General features: G+C 36.7%; 1 protein-coding gene across 1 annotated transcript in view; it reads right to left on the minus strand.

Moving 5' to 3' along the window:
- Nucleotides 1–285: 285 nt before the first annotated feature.
- The window catches only part of LOC120333752 (nuclear receptor subfamily 2 group F member 1-B-like), a 43,506-nt gene continuing 26,696 nt past the window's right edge, over nt 286–17,095 (minus strand). The window contains exon 5 of the mRNA XM_078120403.1: nt 286–3,944. Coding sequence (XP_077976529.1) covers nt 3,664–3,944 — 281 coding nt within the window. The 3' untranslated portion in view covers nt 286–3,663. The remainder of the gene's footprint in view (nt 3,945–17,095) is intronic.

Here is a 17,095-nt window from a genome sequence, read left to right on the forward strand (position 1 = left end):
TATCTGGAACTGTCGTTTTTATGAATGAGTATAGAGTTACCCAAAACTACGAATTCCCTACTACTAAACAGTTTTAATATAAACAAAACAATATTTTTTTCATTTATCTTTTATGGGGATATTTCAGCGTGTATCATTTGGAAACGAGGAACTTGGTTTACCCAGATTTGTTGAATTCATTCTCATTCGCAAGTCGTTTTTAAATGTCTTGCAGTAAAGAGTCGTATGTAAAGTTTTCTCGACTACACAGCCTGGTATCAGGTACGCAAAATAGCAACGAAACAATAAATGACAAAATTTTATTTTAACGCATATGTTTGGTGCCTTGGACACACTAAGGATAATAATATTAATAACAATAAAACAACAACAAGACGATTTAGCTAAAAATAAGACATAAATTCTTGAAACTCAGATTAATAAGGTAAAATAAGATTCCTTGACATATAGAGCAAGGATAAGAAAAAAATCAGATGTCATCACTTGGGGGCAAGTAAAAATAATAGAGAAATATCAACCTAAGGGGATGAAAGATGAAAGCCGATTAGAGGGTATTCCCGTAGTGTGTGTACCAGGTTGAGTTAGATTTTCCTTCTTTTAGTTCTGATACGAGTTCGGGGACTGTCTGTGTTTTCAAAGTCCACATGCCCATAGATTTCAGTCCCTTTACACAACTTGATGTAAAGTATGCAAACAAAATTAGTTACCTCTATATTGGTACACACACTTCATGAGCGCCAATTAGGCAGCTTAATCGTACGAATTGTGAACCGGTTATTAATTAAATTAAATTCAAATATCTTGAATCGCAATTTCACAAAAGAGCAGTAATTAGCCGTGGGCTTCTCTAAAAAACCATATACATATAACAATATGTGTCCTAAATTTGTGAGCACTGACTTTGAAATTGTTGTTGAAAAGTTGTTTTTAAAAATACTGCGTTAAGTTGGATAAAGAGCAATGTTAAAAACATATGTTGTAGCTGTTCAGTGAATATATTTTTTTTTCTGAGTTCCGTCAGACGCCAAGTTTTTCAAAATCTTCTTTGATGGATGAATGTTTGAATAGAAGGGGTGCTTTCAAGTTGGATAAAAGATTGTAAGGTTTAATATCGCCTGGTAAATGATCAGAGTGTATATATATGCCTTTCAGAGTTAAACAGACGAAAAACATGTCTGAACATTCGATGGAATACTTTCTAGATGTCTAAATTTTTGTAAATTCTGCCCAGGAAATCCGATACTTCGGTGAGCATTATATTGTATACTGTTTTTCAAGCAAATGTCAATCAAGCGTGACTGGCAGAATATAAAAAAAAACATACATAGTTATTTCTATCACGTGAAAATAAAAAGAAAATTGGAACATAATAATTGTTCAACCCCCTCATTTAACAAAAAAATAGTGCTATTGATGACGTAATTTATTACATCACAGTAAAAATGCTTCTGTCGACTTTAGTGTCTCGTAAGTGTGACGTCACAGTATTAAGTCTGTTGCGTCACATATACCGTGACAACGAACACCTTTCGTTTACATACAATAAAATATCTTTGTTACGTCATAAAATGAATAATTACACTGCCTTCTTTAGATTATTACCTCACACAAACTATAATGTTGGTTTAACAATGATTAAAAATGCAATGGAAAAGGCGGGAAAAATGATTTAAAATACAAAAAAAATATGCGGGAAAAATAATGCAGGAATTTTGCTCGTGGTATTTAGGCAGTGGTGACTATCTGCAACTCAAAATATATTTCATATTTAAACAAAATTGCTGGAAATCCCATAATTGGTTTTGCAACCTCTCTCTTTTGAGAAAAAGTCAATACTCTTATTCCACACGCAAAAATCAAGTAATAACGAGCAAAACTCAATATTACAATAAATTGTAGCAAATAACAATATAAAATACTCATTAGACAACACCATAAATACGTAATAATGAAGAACACTGATCTCATTATGACGTTATACTGTAATTTGTGCAAATTATTTGTGACGTCATTTGCTCACGTGGTGGCGATATTGGCACGCTGAGTTGAGGTAGCGTAGTTTTGAAGATAAGGCCGTGAAGACAATTTTTTGTTACGAAATATTTGGTTATTCAAATTGCATTAACACGTCATGTTGACTACTATTGTTTCGTCACAATGGTTTTTATTGTGCACGAATATTATTTTCCCGCGCACCCGTCCATTGAAGAACTGTATAAGTGTTACTAGCACCAAAATGTACACACACTGATAACAGAAAAGAGTCTAGGTAGCGTTTGTAAAATTTTTAAAATGGCGAATTTCCCATCATAGAGGAAGAAAATTCGACTTAAATAATGGCGAACGTGGCTTTTTACTTTGGATATAAGTCTGCTTCGGGACTGAGAAGTTTTATTTGTACTGGGGTCGGGATCGTATTTTCAAATTCGCCGGAATCCGAATTTCCACGATGATAATCCAGTCAAACTTTTATACAGAAACTCAAAATAAATTAGGTTTACTTAGCGTTAGTTTTTTATTGATTCCGATTTTCGGGAATCCGGGTTTGGAGTCAGAGTTTCCAGTTACCCGAGGTCGGGGGCCGGAATCAACACTCTTACAGTCAGAAATGGATTGTAAATATTACACGACTTCATCACCCACTGATTTTGTGTATAGAAATAGCCAACCATCTAATGCTTCCGAAATTTGGACTTGTATACTATATATACTGATACGGCCGTAAATTTGTAAACACTGGATGACGTATAAATCATTAAAAGTGACGTCATATAATAATGTATGACGTCATAAAATAATTAATATAAAAATAATAATAATTGCCGCTAATGAGAAATTTCAAAAATATCACACAATAATATACTAGGAACATCTTAAGACCATAGTAATCAAATGTTGCAAGATAAAGTCTTCCGCGAAAACTAGCCTTGGCTGGTAACATGGATTGGCAAACTCCCAAAACTTCGCGGGAGATTTCCAGTGGTTCTTTGAGGGTAGTCGAGTTTCGGGGTATATGTATTTTTATTTCATCCCTCGTGCAAGCTTCGAATTCAAAAAAATGATTTGCAACAAATAATAATTTCCCTACAAAATACTAATGTTTAGTATGAAGCGTTTGAAGCAGGAGATCACCAGTGGTTCTTAGATGGCAGCCGGGTTTTTCTGTTTATGTATTTCTATTCCTCCCCAGGGCAAACCGTGAATTTAGAAATTCATTTGCAACCAATTATAATTTGCCTATTTTATATACTAATGTTTAGTAAAAAACGCTTTTACATGTAATACTTGGGACTGACTAAACAAATAATTTTTGGAGTAAATCGTCAACAGCCGACGTCAAAATATTTCAGACTTCGCACTGTTTACACCCGCCTTGCACGTTTGGTAAAAGAAAGAGCGCCCATTGCAAACACGCCCGTGATTTGACATGTCAAACTTCGCCTTTGATTCCAAGTATATAGGCAAAATATATATTGCCTTCAATTTGGTATTTCTTTCAGGCAATCTGGCGCGGACTAGTGTTGATTAGAAATTTTGCTTTTGATACTCAAGCATTATTGCCTATATTTACTTTTGCCACGTCTTTTCCATCTTATGTCCTTTTCCCTTATGTCCTTTTTAGTCGTGTAGAAAGCTATGAGCGTCCGCATTCAAGATGTCATGTCATTGGATGGGCATTGGAGGATATTGCCATCCGTACGATCCCCCGGATAACAACATATCACGAATTAAAGTCTCTATCGGCGTTTTCCCGACTAATCTCACAAAAAAGAGTTGTTCAATCATGCCAGCGCTTACTGTACGTAAGGAAGGGAGTCTTAGAAGTAGTTTCCCGAATCTCGTTGGCTGGTTAGGGTACTGTGTTCGTACATACTCCTCCAAAGCGCATTGAGACTTTTCTTGAACACTTTCAATGTGTGCTGCGTCGTTCAAGCCGTGTGCGTCTGTAAAAAATATAATAAATAATCTATAAGTTTTGTTTCCATTATATTGAAGGTAACGCATTTAACGGGGGTGTTTAAAGGGTTCGTGGTAATATGCGTGGTAATAATTTTTTTAGATCGGCTTGGTTTCTGAAATGAGAGAAGTTGATGTGAGCGAATCGAGGTGAAAGAAAACATGCAAAATTTTTTGCATCCCATCGTAAAACAATAAAGAAAAGACTTTTATTACTTCATCTGCGCAGTGTGCACCGGGGTTGCCATCTTTACCCCCAGTACTGGACGATGCTCAATAATTATTCAGAAAGATAATTTAATTGATCATAAATAAATCCGTGTTGTGTAGCAAGACTCGCTTCTACAGAATTCCAAGCATAGCACAAATTAATCAAATTTAGTCGCAAATAAAGTCACTACAGATGTCGAAACCGCTTGTCACATAACATCATTCCAAGAGACATTGCCAAATTAAGGTCAGTTCTGCGGTCAGACCTTTCATGTTATTTTAATGTGAGGGACTTAGTTCGAAATTTTTTTTATATTCCTATGTATATTTTATATATGAATTTTACATGGCAGGGTGTGTTTTGAGACTAAGAGGGGTCAAAGGTCGAACCTTCGCTAGGGTCGTGACCTCATGTCAAAACCTTCGATCTTTCAACACCACCGGATATAGTAACGGGTCCTATGATAATAACGTGACAGAACAAGTATTAATACGTTGTTAGAAAACATTGAATATCAGTTATACACGAAATTAATCAGTGCTCCCATTGGCAGTGTTATGATTAGATTTTAATATATCTGACAACAGTTACCGAAGACAAGGGAATCGTCATTGTTTACTAGCACTTATGATGTCACAACGATACATGAATGACGTAATAGTACATATGAGATCCGAATATTATATTTTTAAGTTAAGAAATATATTGAATCATTTTAATTTCGAAACCTTAGAAAACTATTTTAAGTGGTTTAACTTGTCGAATTATGTTTGTATGAGAAAGTTTGCCTTTGATCTGACTAAACCAGGGTTTCCCAAACTTTATCAACCACGGGCCAAAATTAGAATCGGAAAAACGTTCGCGGGCCGGAAGAATGTAGCGCCCAAAAGTGGATTCACTTTCCTTTGAATTTTTTTTAAAACATGTTTGTTTGACTCATAATGGCGCTTAAAGAACTGGAATAGCTCGTTGGCAAAAAAGACAAATCTCTAAAGTTTGATACTTTTCAATGGAGAAATACGAACACTGCCATTTATCCAAGAAACGTTAGTGTTCTGAATCTAGTTTTTGTTTGATTTCTGACATCTTTGAGCTTTCCTATATGGCTGATAACTAAATTACTGCCCTATGTAATCCTAACACCGGTACCTATAATTGATATACTGGTATAATTGAATTGTTACGATAAACACTTGCTTGAACTCTGATAATGACATAAATTAGCGGTATCTAGATCGCAAAAAAGGTAGAAATAAAATTTGTTGAACACTATTTCACGTAAGCTCGGCGGGCCATTTTAAATCGTTACGCGGGCCGTATTTGGCCCGCGGGCCGCGGTTTGGGAACCCCTGGACTAAACGTTACAGGAATATGTGTGCTGGTGTGCAGTAAAACCCTCTAATCACATAGAACGGGGCTACTCAACTATTTCCATCAAAGGTCCGTACACAAACTTTAAAAATGACCAGGGTGCGAATATATGGAATATGTATACTACAGATACAAGCTAATGTTCACCACTATGTCTAAAAATCAGTGAAAAATGTATCCAAGAAGCCACTAAAACTTCGGTTTTTATGCCGGCATTGACATCTTTTTGATCAGTGAGTGAGTCGATGCTCCGAGAAACTTGTATTATAATAACAATTTTCCACTGCGGTTTAGCGAACTACGCTTTATTTTTTTGGATTTGGACCGCGGTTCGCCAGTTGAGTAGACTTGACATAGACTAATGATGTTCAACCTCTAATACGGGAGGGTAAGATACAAATACCTGGATGAAACCGCGGGCTGTATTTGCTATTAACATAGGCTTTCTGGTTGCAAGCACAAAAATAAAAAGTTTGGGTATTGATCTTATGACATGCGTTGTATGCTTTACACAAGCTAGCTGGTAGAGCATTGTAAGAGATTGGTATTACTCGCACCTACCAGACTAAACTAAATAAAAAACTTATTTCGCGGGCCGTACACCATTTAAAATTGGCCATTCTCCGCAGGCCGGGCATGGCGGAAGAATGTCTAGTTCAGGGGTCGGCAACCTACGGCCCGTCGGCCGGATTTTTTTATTTAACAAATGGCAACAAAACGCGGAAAAGTGGATCCTGCGGGTTCAATGGCACCGAAAATATTCAAATAGAATTTTTTGAGATGCAATGCAATGAGAAAATAAATCTATATTCTAATCGAGAAATGTATCACTGCTCGATTTTTATTATAAAAAGTATCATCCGTTCGGTTTTCAAGTTTCTAAAAATATGTGCGGCCTGCCAATGCCTTGCAACCCTTAATTTCGGCCCGCGAGCGACAAAAGGTTGCCGACCTCTGGTCTAGTTAGTCCAGTAGAGACCCAATCGTTACCACAAACTCGAAAAAGTTTAACATTAGCTTAAAAAGCGTATTGTTTTTGATGGTGGGGAACCCTCATTATTTCCGCATAGATCAGTCATCAGTTGAGTGACTTGTGGTTAATATTCGTCACATTTATACATAGGCATTACTAGTTCACATATTAGTAAGCATGGCTCAGAGATAATTTCCAACAATAAACAAGTAATCATATTCGGGCCACGCTTGGCATAACGTGACTCGATCAAATCGTAATTAGAGAGGTTAATCAAATCCCGGGGAGATTGATCGCGGATTTCGAGATTGGAAAATTTCCAGAGCTGCCGATTCTGCTTTGGGTCTCATGGGCAAATAGGTTAAGTTAGGGTCACAGAGGTAAAATTACAAAATGGTGGATATAATGGTTATTCAGCAATGATATTTTAGTGATTTGGGCTTCATTGACATCGAATTGTTTTACTTATTATACAAGAGAGCTATGCTCAAATATATGGACACGTAGCGCCACATAATTTCGATGACGTCATAGCAAAAAATAAAAGTATTTGCTTTCTGGGGAAAAATTCCATCTTTGAACACTAAAAATTTCAAGGCAACTGGTCCAGTAATCAAAGAGAAAAGAGATTTCTTCAAAATGATACAAAGAACAAGAACAACAACAAGAACAGCATAACAACAAAACGATTGTTATGTCCATTTTGTGTCCAATAACAGTAGTGGTTCCCAGTTATTTTGAAGCTTTTCTCTATTGGCCTATTTTGAAACTCTTTATCTCCCCTCACTTTGCATAAAATCTTTTTTTGATTCGGGATGCATTATCCAAAATTTATACTGTTTATTGGGTGCTCCCGAAGTATGCGAACCAAGATGGCGGACGTCGGAACGTAACATGGGTAACAGGTTAGGGTTAGGCGATAATTTTTTTCCAATTTTCCTTATTTTATTCCTATTATCAGTTCGAAGACTAGCCAAGAGCCTCCCGTAGTATTTATCTCTAAAATTATGGCCTAACCCCAACCTTGTACACATATCACATTCCGATGTCCGCCATCTTGGTTCGCATACTTCGGGAGCACCGTTTATTGTATTAAAACGATGATTTCCACATATTTTTGATGTCTTTTATACCCTTTCACTATGCATAAAATTTGTTTCCGTTTTTTGTCAAATCTTTAACTAATCTTCAACTAGTAATATGCCGAACTCACACTATGGCTTTTGTACAGTTTGAATTGTATATAATTTGTGCAAAATTTTATCAAACCGGGACCATGCCACGTTCAAAAATAAAAAGCCAACAAACAAAGTACGACACAGAAGGGAATTAAGCATGACACAGTCAATGAACTTTAAGTTTATGTAGTTATCTTGAATAGTGCTTGGAGATTGCTTAACAGGCATTGCTTGGGTCCCTCAAAGAACAGAGAACCGCACAGTACAGGAGGGGGTTAAAAAACACTGGTTTAGAAAAAACGATTAATGTCTTAACGCATAGATTCCGAAAGTGCTCAATACGGAGCCCGGGGACTTCATGAGAGAAATCTAAGAGCTCCGTGAGCTATTCGTTTACTTTTTAAAACAATGACTTGGCTAATTTTATAACTGTCCAAAGAAGCAATAACGGCATTTGACAACGGTAGCTTCGAACTGTGGCAAGAAGGAGAATATTAGGATATGACAATATCTATAAGTTACTCAGGAACATAAATTCGTAATCAATGATTCTCGCCATCTCGTGGGTATGGGCCAGTACATCTGTGCATGTGCGACAGTCTAGCATCTACGCCAGTGGCCGGAAAAGTTTTTTGAATGAGGCCCAAATAGCAAAATAGAAAAGGATGTATGTAAAATATAATACAATAAGTAGAAATGAAAGTAATGTATGACTGTTTGATAAATAAACAAAAAATTTATATGCTGTGGTGGATTTAGAGAACGTCTTTGTGTAATTGAAAATTTATTGAAACCCACTGGAAAATGCTTGGAGACCCATTATTGGTCATCGGCCCACAGTTTGCCCAACACTGATCTGGTCCATATTTTTACTTGTATTAAACCTTGAAACCATAAAAAATTCTAGGTTACGTAAAAGTTCATTCTAAGGTCAAAAACAAACATCAAAACAGTATTTCAAATGCAACTTCCCTAATTACAAAAACATAACCATAGGATTAGCCCGAAGACTTTCAACGTCTACGATACCTCGTAATCATATATGCTACGACGATTTCCGTGCGGTAAATCACATATTAATTAAACCCCAAGTGACATCGCGACCTATTTCTCAGGAATATGGATCACTTCCGCAATCACTTCCACTCAGAGCAAAGTTTTGGAGAGGCACCCACTACAGAGCAAATTGAAACTTATTTAAAAGAGCTGTCGTGGCGAGTAAGCCAATTCTAACTTGTATTCCTGCAAATTTTTTTTTTCTAAATTAAGTAAGACAAAATATATATATATTGTTACATATTTGCATACGCGTAGGCCAAATAAAACAGTTAGGTATTGGTATGGTTGTGACTTTATGCGAAGAGGGCTATTGAGCAGGGCAGTCATGTAGACAGTGTGATAAGATTACGAAAGGATATATGGTCCCAATCGTCATTTGAATACCCGCATCCGTAAAGGGGTGTTTGGCTCTCATATGCTGAAGTGTTAATAAAGGGTTTGATGTATAGCCCTTATCGCTATCCCAATGCCCTCCTTCGCAGAGAATTGTTAGACTGTCATATAGCAGAAAATAAGAAATTTGGATTGATGTTTGGGTCTAATAGTCATTCGAATGGCCACCTCCGTAAAGGAAATTAGGCTGCATAAAGACAGACATTGGGTTAGAAACGAGGATGGTTACATGGGCCTAATCAACAACGAATGACCTCCTCCATAGAGAATATTGATACAAACATGCGTATAAGCGTAGTAAAAACTGAGTCGCGAAATATATACCGGTAAGAACAAAATTGAAATATTATTTCTAATTGCTGATAAACACAAATATTACTAACGTGTTGACGAGTCTTCTGAACAGTGTTCGTAGCCTAAGTTTAAATGCGGCCCAATCTTGATCTACATATAGAATTATTTCAAGGGATTTTGTCAGACTCTAAAAACAATTGGCGCCTGCGGTGGGATTTGAACTCGTGCCCTCTATCATTAAAATGAGGTCATGGTCGATTCAGAATTACTTCGTTTTCATCAACTCATTAAAACCTAGTTATGGCGAGCTAATATCGATACACGTTACATTTTAAAAATTTGATTATCGAGACTAGTCTGTTCCAACATTCATCTTTCAATCTATGTAATATTTCCGTATTTAAGCTGTAGATAGGGGTATCGCCCACACTTAGTACATGATAACTGTATTATATGGCTTCGGCGCCTTTTCTATATCCAAATAACGCGCTAAATGATTTCTTTACTTAGTCTCAGACACTCTATTCCTTTGATTAGGCGTCAATGGTATTCGGCGCTGTTATTCGCCAGGCTATTTTGAAGCGAGTGTATCTGAACTCGCTTATGTACGTGCAGTAAATTAACATTATTCATGTGAAACGCGTCCCACGCGGAAAAAAGGGTACGATAGGATTATATATTTATCCCGGGAATGCGAGAGTCGCTTAGACGGATTAATTCTTATGACGTACCAAGCATATCGCTCAGTTACCCAGTTGAAGTTGAATTGCGACCCAGATCACCAGTAGGTCTAACATAATAACGAGAATATCGGTCGGAGACCGAAGACTTATCGATCGGAGGTTAGGGGATCCCAAAAACAGCGCTCTTAGTCCATAGTGACACCGTGTGTCCCATCACTAATTAATTAATAACTTGCTAATTATACGAGCTAATTATACGACATAATTCATCGAAAATCAATAGGCTTCTGATCCGAGCTATGATGAATGCACATGCAAAATTTGGAGCAGATTCAACCTCGATTTCGTGAGATATCGCGTGCATCTAACAAAACAACAAACAAACAGACAAATACCTATCAACATACTTACCGATCTTAAGATCGATAGGTAATAAGGCAGGGGAGTAACCAGGTGTTTCCAAATGGGGGGGGGGGGTGAAATTTCAAATTGCCAAGTTAGCAATAACCGCTAGCTGGTCCATTGGAGTCTAAAAAGCGTTTTAAGCTACGAACAATCTCTATGTAGAATACACGGAAATTTATTTAGATTTCAAAAGGAGGTCCGACCCACAACGACCATGGGGTACATCCCTGGGTGCTCCCGAAGTATGCGAACCAAGATGGCGGACATTGGAACGTAACATGGGTAACAGGTTAGGGTTAGGCGATAATTTTTTTTCAAATTTTCCTTATTTTAGTCTTATTATCAGTTCGAAGACTAGCCAAGAGCCTCTCGTAGTATTTATACCTAAAATTATGGCCTAACCCTAACCTAGTACACATATTACATTCCGATGTCCGCCATCTTGGTTCGCATACTTCGGGAGCCCCCGTCTCTGTAATAAGGTATCGAATTCTTCAAGAGGTTTTTTCTTATTGTGTATCAAATTAGACATGCAAATCAACACTGGGAAAATACCAGCCACTTCAAACCCTAGTAACGTAGTATACATCCGTTTTTTTTTATTATTTCAAGTTAACTCATATATAAGATTTCGATTGAAGATTCCTTATCAAAGCACATATTTGAAGAAATTAGAAACATGCTGACGCGGTGGGGCGGCGTTTAAAATCTCATTGGGGGGTCAACAAAGAACATATAATGCCAGAGCACTGAACGACGACGCTGCTAATGCGTGATAAGGAAGTGCCTAATGCGACATTGAATAAGCTGACACTCTATCAAAAATTACATTTAATTCAAACAGTAACAGTTGTCTTATTAATAAAACTAATTTGTAATAACCAGTCGACTGTGACCGCAGAGGTCGAAAATGTTAAATATAAATTGAACTAATTAACACAAGACAGGATATGATAGACCAACTTCGTTGGAATGTGACTATGGCGTAATAATCTCTCAAAAGGTGGCAACCCTTCGGTTTTTGGTGCGAGATAATTTACTAAGTATTTAATTTATAAAGGGTGAAATATGTTGTTATTAGGTTTAAATGAAAGTTCAATACAGTGGCTCTCAAATGGTGTGGCGCGTCCTAAAAAAGGGGCGTGGACAATTTTTGAGGGGGCGTGAAGCTAAATAAAAGTATATGGTGCTCCCGAAGTATGCGAACCAAGATGGCGGACATCGGAACGTAACATGGGTAACAGGTTAGGGTTAGGCGATAATTTTTTTCCAATTTTCCTTATTTTAGTCCTATTATCAGTTCGAAGACTAGCCAAGAGCCTCCCTTAGTATTTATACCTAAAATTATGGCCTAACCCTAACCTAGTACACATATTACATTCCGATGTCCGCCATCTTGGTTCGCATACTTCTGGAGCCCCAAGTATATTTTAGATTTGATCTTGCCCGCCTCCTTTTAGATATGTACATTACTGCTTATTTTTAAAACTTCATTTGTTTCATTATTTACGTTCCATCCGCGTATTTTCAATGTGTTTTTGAAATCAAACATACTTTCGCCTTACTATCTGGTATTTGTGGCTTACTGTTCGCGAGGTATTTTTGAGGTGGGCGCGAGATTGGCCAAATCCTATGACGGGGCGCAGCTTAAAATATTTACGAACCACTGGCTTAGTAGTTTGAAATCAGAGCTATGTTTTGAAAAATCGTGGTTGGTGTTCTAATTTGCGCTAATTTCCGTGGGACTAACTACTTTTTCTTCTTCTATGCCTTTGTGCCGGCGGATCCGTATGCATATATTGCAAGGATGCTGTAGCAAGAGTAAAGATAACTATCCTAAGTGATTCAAGAGTCTTTTCTGTGAAGTTCTGTACAACTTCCGGATTTTTTATAGATTCTTTATGGGCTCTGCTTTTTGGATCGAAATACACCATAATTTGTAATGGAAATAAATTCCAAGCGAAATTTTTGAACCCCAGCCTTACGGACATCCCTAATACAAGCTAACATATAAATTAAATGCGTCAAATTCATATCTAAGATAATTAACAACAATTAGACAACCGGTGGCCTCCAAATGATCTTCTACGGGGTACTGACCGAAGTAAAATTTGGCAAGCGATTTCGCGCTTTTTAATCCGGCCATTGCGTGGCAATTGGACCTCTTGTTCCCTGTTGTCCGCCAATAAAATGGAATCTAATCAACACGGGGTCGATATGTCAAAGATCCTGACCTTCTAGATTGCCAAGAGAATGTTACATTGCCAGATGCGACAGTTGTTACACTTTAATTCAATTTGTAAATCATTGCAACTTGTTGCCAAAATGTCATTCATAAAATATTCCCGCTAAGTGACACTCGCGTCGTTTGGCTCGTGTTCTATGGAACATAGTTTAAACGAGTAGCGAATCGAAAGCACGCGGAGTTTATTTTTTAGTTAAAAAACATTTTTACTACGAAATGTTGGCTTTTAACTAGATCTGGAAATGGTTAACCGGTTAATCGGCTGAAAATATGACTCATTAGGTCAAACCTCGCGCTGCGGCTAACCGGTTAACGGTTAAAGTGTTTTACCTGAAGTCCGCAGCCCTACTTATAACTTATTGACACTAGTTATAATCATATTTGAATATTTTATACTCTTTTTGAATTTTATTTTAAAATTTACGTTTTTGCTGTCTAAATTCACGCTTATAGCATTATAGGATTAGATATTTTACCAAAATTTCAATATTTACTTTTAATCAAAAGGAAAAACTTTTTTTACATCCCAGTCGACCGTATCCGTCACGCTTGTCCGCCTATCTTTTCAGAAATTCCGGTGCTCTAAAGGGTTACCATTATCGATTCGCGGCTTTCGTCTCCATATGTTTGAGCATTGCTCCCTTGTTATAGGAGTCAATGTTACGTGTTAGGTTCCAGTTTATCTTCTTCAATATTATCAATTTTGACCATATTTTGGTTTTAGCTATATTATACTCAAATCCGCTCAGGAGAAATGCCCTTTTCGGTTTTTTGAAAACAAAACGCTTTCAAAATCCAAGAATTCTCGGGTTATACTTTTGATTCAGAGCACCATGATTATGACGTCATTATATTTCATTTAAACGTCATGATTAGCGCGAAACATGAAACAATATAAATGTTATTATAACGTCATAAATTGTCTTCCGCTTATAATCGTAATCTACCGAGAATCTGATTATAATCATTTGTTTACGCAACAATCGTTAAAATTATGACAATCTCGCCTCAGGCAAAGGCTGCTTTGAGTCAGTTCATGCGGGTTCAATTAAGGTTGTTTTTGTTTTCGTTGGAAATAGGTTTAGGGAAAAATATCTCATGCAATGGTTCTCAATATAACATGATGCGTGGCCCTTCCAAAGACTCTAAAAATTTGTGATCCCTTTTCTTCTATAAAGATATCTAGTTCGATACTCCCGTAGTATGGTTAGCAGGTTAGTGTTAGGCCATAATTTCATTCCGATTCTCCATATTTTAGATCTATTACAAGTTCGGAGACTGTCTGTGTTAGCAACTGAATATACCCCCTGTCCAACTTGATGTTGAGTAGGCGAACAAAATTAGTTACTTCCATATTGATACACACACTTCTGGAGCGCCCCTAGTTTTTGTTTGAAGGCGTTTTCATCAGTTCTTTTATGTGCGTTGTTTAATATTGAAACAGTTAACGAACGAAGTTGAAAAATAAATGCATTACAGTCAAAAATTTAAAAAAAGTGCGTGCATAATTGCTCAAAGTAAGACCACGGGCCTTTTGTATGAAGAATTACGCCATATTTTTCAAGTTCGTTGAATATTAATAAAATATAACTACTCACGGTCGCACTCTTTAATGCAGAAGCAAATCCACACTCAGGCTCGGTTATTAAGTTCAATTCAATTAACAATATAACAACTCACGATCGCGCTCTATACCAAACAGGCATAAGCAAGGATAAGGCAAGGTAAATAAGTTTCATGAATATTGAAATATATAACTTCTCGCAGTCGCCCTCATTACTACATTAACTTAACCACGCAAAGTCACGGTCATTGTGTTCCATAAAACTGAAAATATCACAACTCACGGTCGCATTATTTGCTACATTAGCATTAGCGCGTTAAGACAAAGTTATTCGGTTTTATGAACAGTAGAATATAACAACTCACGGTTGCGCACTTTGCTACATAAGCTAATCAGCAGCATATGCCTCTTGGGGAAGCCCTTATGCTGCATGAGTCACCCTCGTAATGATATCGTCAACACAACGAACGACGCCATTTTTAAATTTATTCCACCTACGCACTAAATATCGCTTATCTATTACAACCGTGTAATAGATCGTAAAATTTTAATGCCCAGCGCTTTTTATTTTAGCATAAACGGACTTTTTATTGTATGTGCCTGTTCTCTGGATGAACTTATAAGTACTCAATTGAGATTGCAACAATGCGCTGACAAGGCCCTGTACAATCAGTCATCGATTGGTGTTTTTGTTTTTGGGAAGGGGCAGGGTCGTGCTTAACATAGGGACAGCACGTTGTAGGCTGTAGGGGAAGCAGATCCAAACTGTAGAACGATTTAATTAACACTCGCAATCTTCGTCTACATCAGTAAACTCGAACAATAAATGTTTTGGAAATTTCGTCCGAAATGATATTTCCATTTTCTCTTACTTTGCGATCGTATTTTAATGTTACGTTCAATTTTACAATTTTTTTGAGGGTGGATATTTGTAGAGTGTTTTTTTTTGAGGGAAAATGGCATAGATTCGTCGTATAATAAAATCACCCAAATCGGAGTCAGCGTGAAAACTCAAGTAATCAATGTTTATTGTTTTTACAAGTAACACCAGAAAACAGATTTTTACGAAATGCTCAAACACTGACGCGCATGGTTATGTTTACTTGTCAAGATGCTTGGCAATACGAGAGATCGGAGTTTACAAATTGAAATGAAAAGGTGTAAATTAATAATAATACTTGAAGTATTACTGCATCATTCTAGAAAGATTAGAATCAAAACGATTATTTGAAACTGGGGACAGCTAAAATTAATAATTTCATTCCCCAAATAATTTTTCGAAATGTTTTCAAATTTATCAAAATATTCGATACGTTTTGGTTTTCTAGAAACCCAACTACTTTTAAATTCCAAAATTCCAAGAAAACCGAAACTGGATTTCTCAAACCAAAACCACAACGAGTGATACGGGTAGATTTACATCGATTTAAGTCGCATTAAACTGAATCAATTGACTTTAAAACGCGACGATTCGAACCTTTCCCCTATGCCTTGCTTTAATTAGCAATGATCGGCTTTGCAAATTAGCCTGCGTACGTGTAAAAGTGTGCGTCACCGACAAATATATACAAGAGGGTTCCTCATACAAGGTAACCCAAAAATTATAACCAGGTAATAATAGGCAGTACCCAGGTCATTTGGAACATATTCTAGAGAAAACATTCTTTTGTGAAAGTGTCATAATCATACACAAACAGAAGTTTAAGTGTTGGCTAAATTTTCTTCCTTTTGTAGAATTAGGAAATTTATGAATCCCCCTTTTTTTAGTTATCTTGTTTTTAAAAATGAAAATTTTTTCCCTGAGCACATGAAAATTTTATACATCTAAGACCGAATAGCTTCCTGCAAATAATATTATTCCATATTAAAACCTGGTTAGATCGATGTATGGCCTCAATCGTATTTAAATGCTTTCCACATAAAGCTATTTGGATGGCACAAATAGACAGAAAGTTCGATTTGTAGGGCCACGTTTTAAAAATTACATCATAATTTACTGACGTCACGCGATGGTCAGCTTCTAACGTGAATCGATGCGATATGGGGATCGATATTTTCAGTATATTTAAGCGGATATCACTAAGCGTTTGCCTATATCGCTTGGCCTCAAGACCTTATGCATAATTTAGTACACCTTTTTAGCTGCCCATTGCATATTTTTGGTTTTTGCAATTTAAATTTTAACAAAAAGAATATTTAAGATGACCATATGGCGTTCGTGCTGACCGTATATCTTTAAGTGCCGGCCCATGGGGGCTGTCCGCATAAATGAGACGCTAGTCACGTGATTTAAACAAGCAATGTGACGTATTAATGACAGGTGATATGCTTGAATCATTTATTTTGTTAGCCTTATTTCCGAATAATACCAAAAACTTTTTGGATTATGATACGATAAAAGCGAAACACCTGGGGAATAAAAGCATTGAACTGTTATGAGTTGGGTTGCGCTAAACTAACTCCATATCCTTCTTATATGCCTTTATGTTAGTGAATCCGATAATGCAAGGATGCTGTAACAGGAATAAACATGACCATACTATGCAATCAAGAGTCCTGCCGCACACTAACACGAATGTATTTCTGTAATGTTTCGTCTGACAAAAATCAGACTTCCTCAGACAAGCAGTTTACAACATAATGATAGTGGAGATAATTTGTATCAGGATCTAGTATTATATCATTCCCTTATTCAATTGCAACGCATATCAATGCACACATAAACTTATTCAAAACTGTACAAAGGGCGCGTATCATTTGCT

Source organism: Styela clava, chromosome 15, assembly GCF_964204865.1.
Source record: "Styela clava chromosome 15, kaStyClav1.hap1.2, whole genome shotgun sequence".
NCBI classification, from domain to species: domain Eukaryota; kingdom Metazoa; phylum Chordata; class Ascidiacea; order Stolidobranchia; family Styelidae; genus Styela; species Styela clava.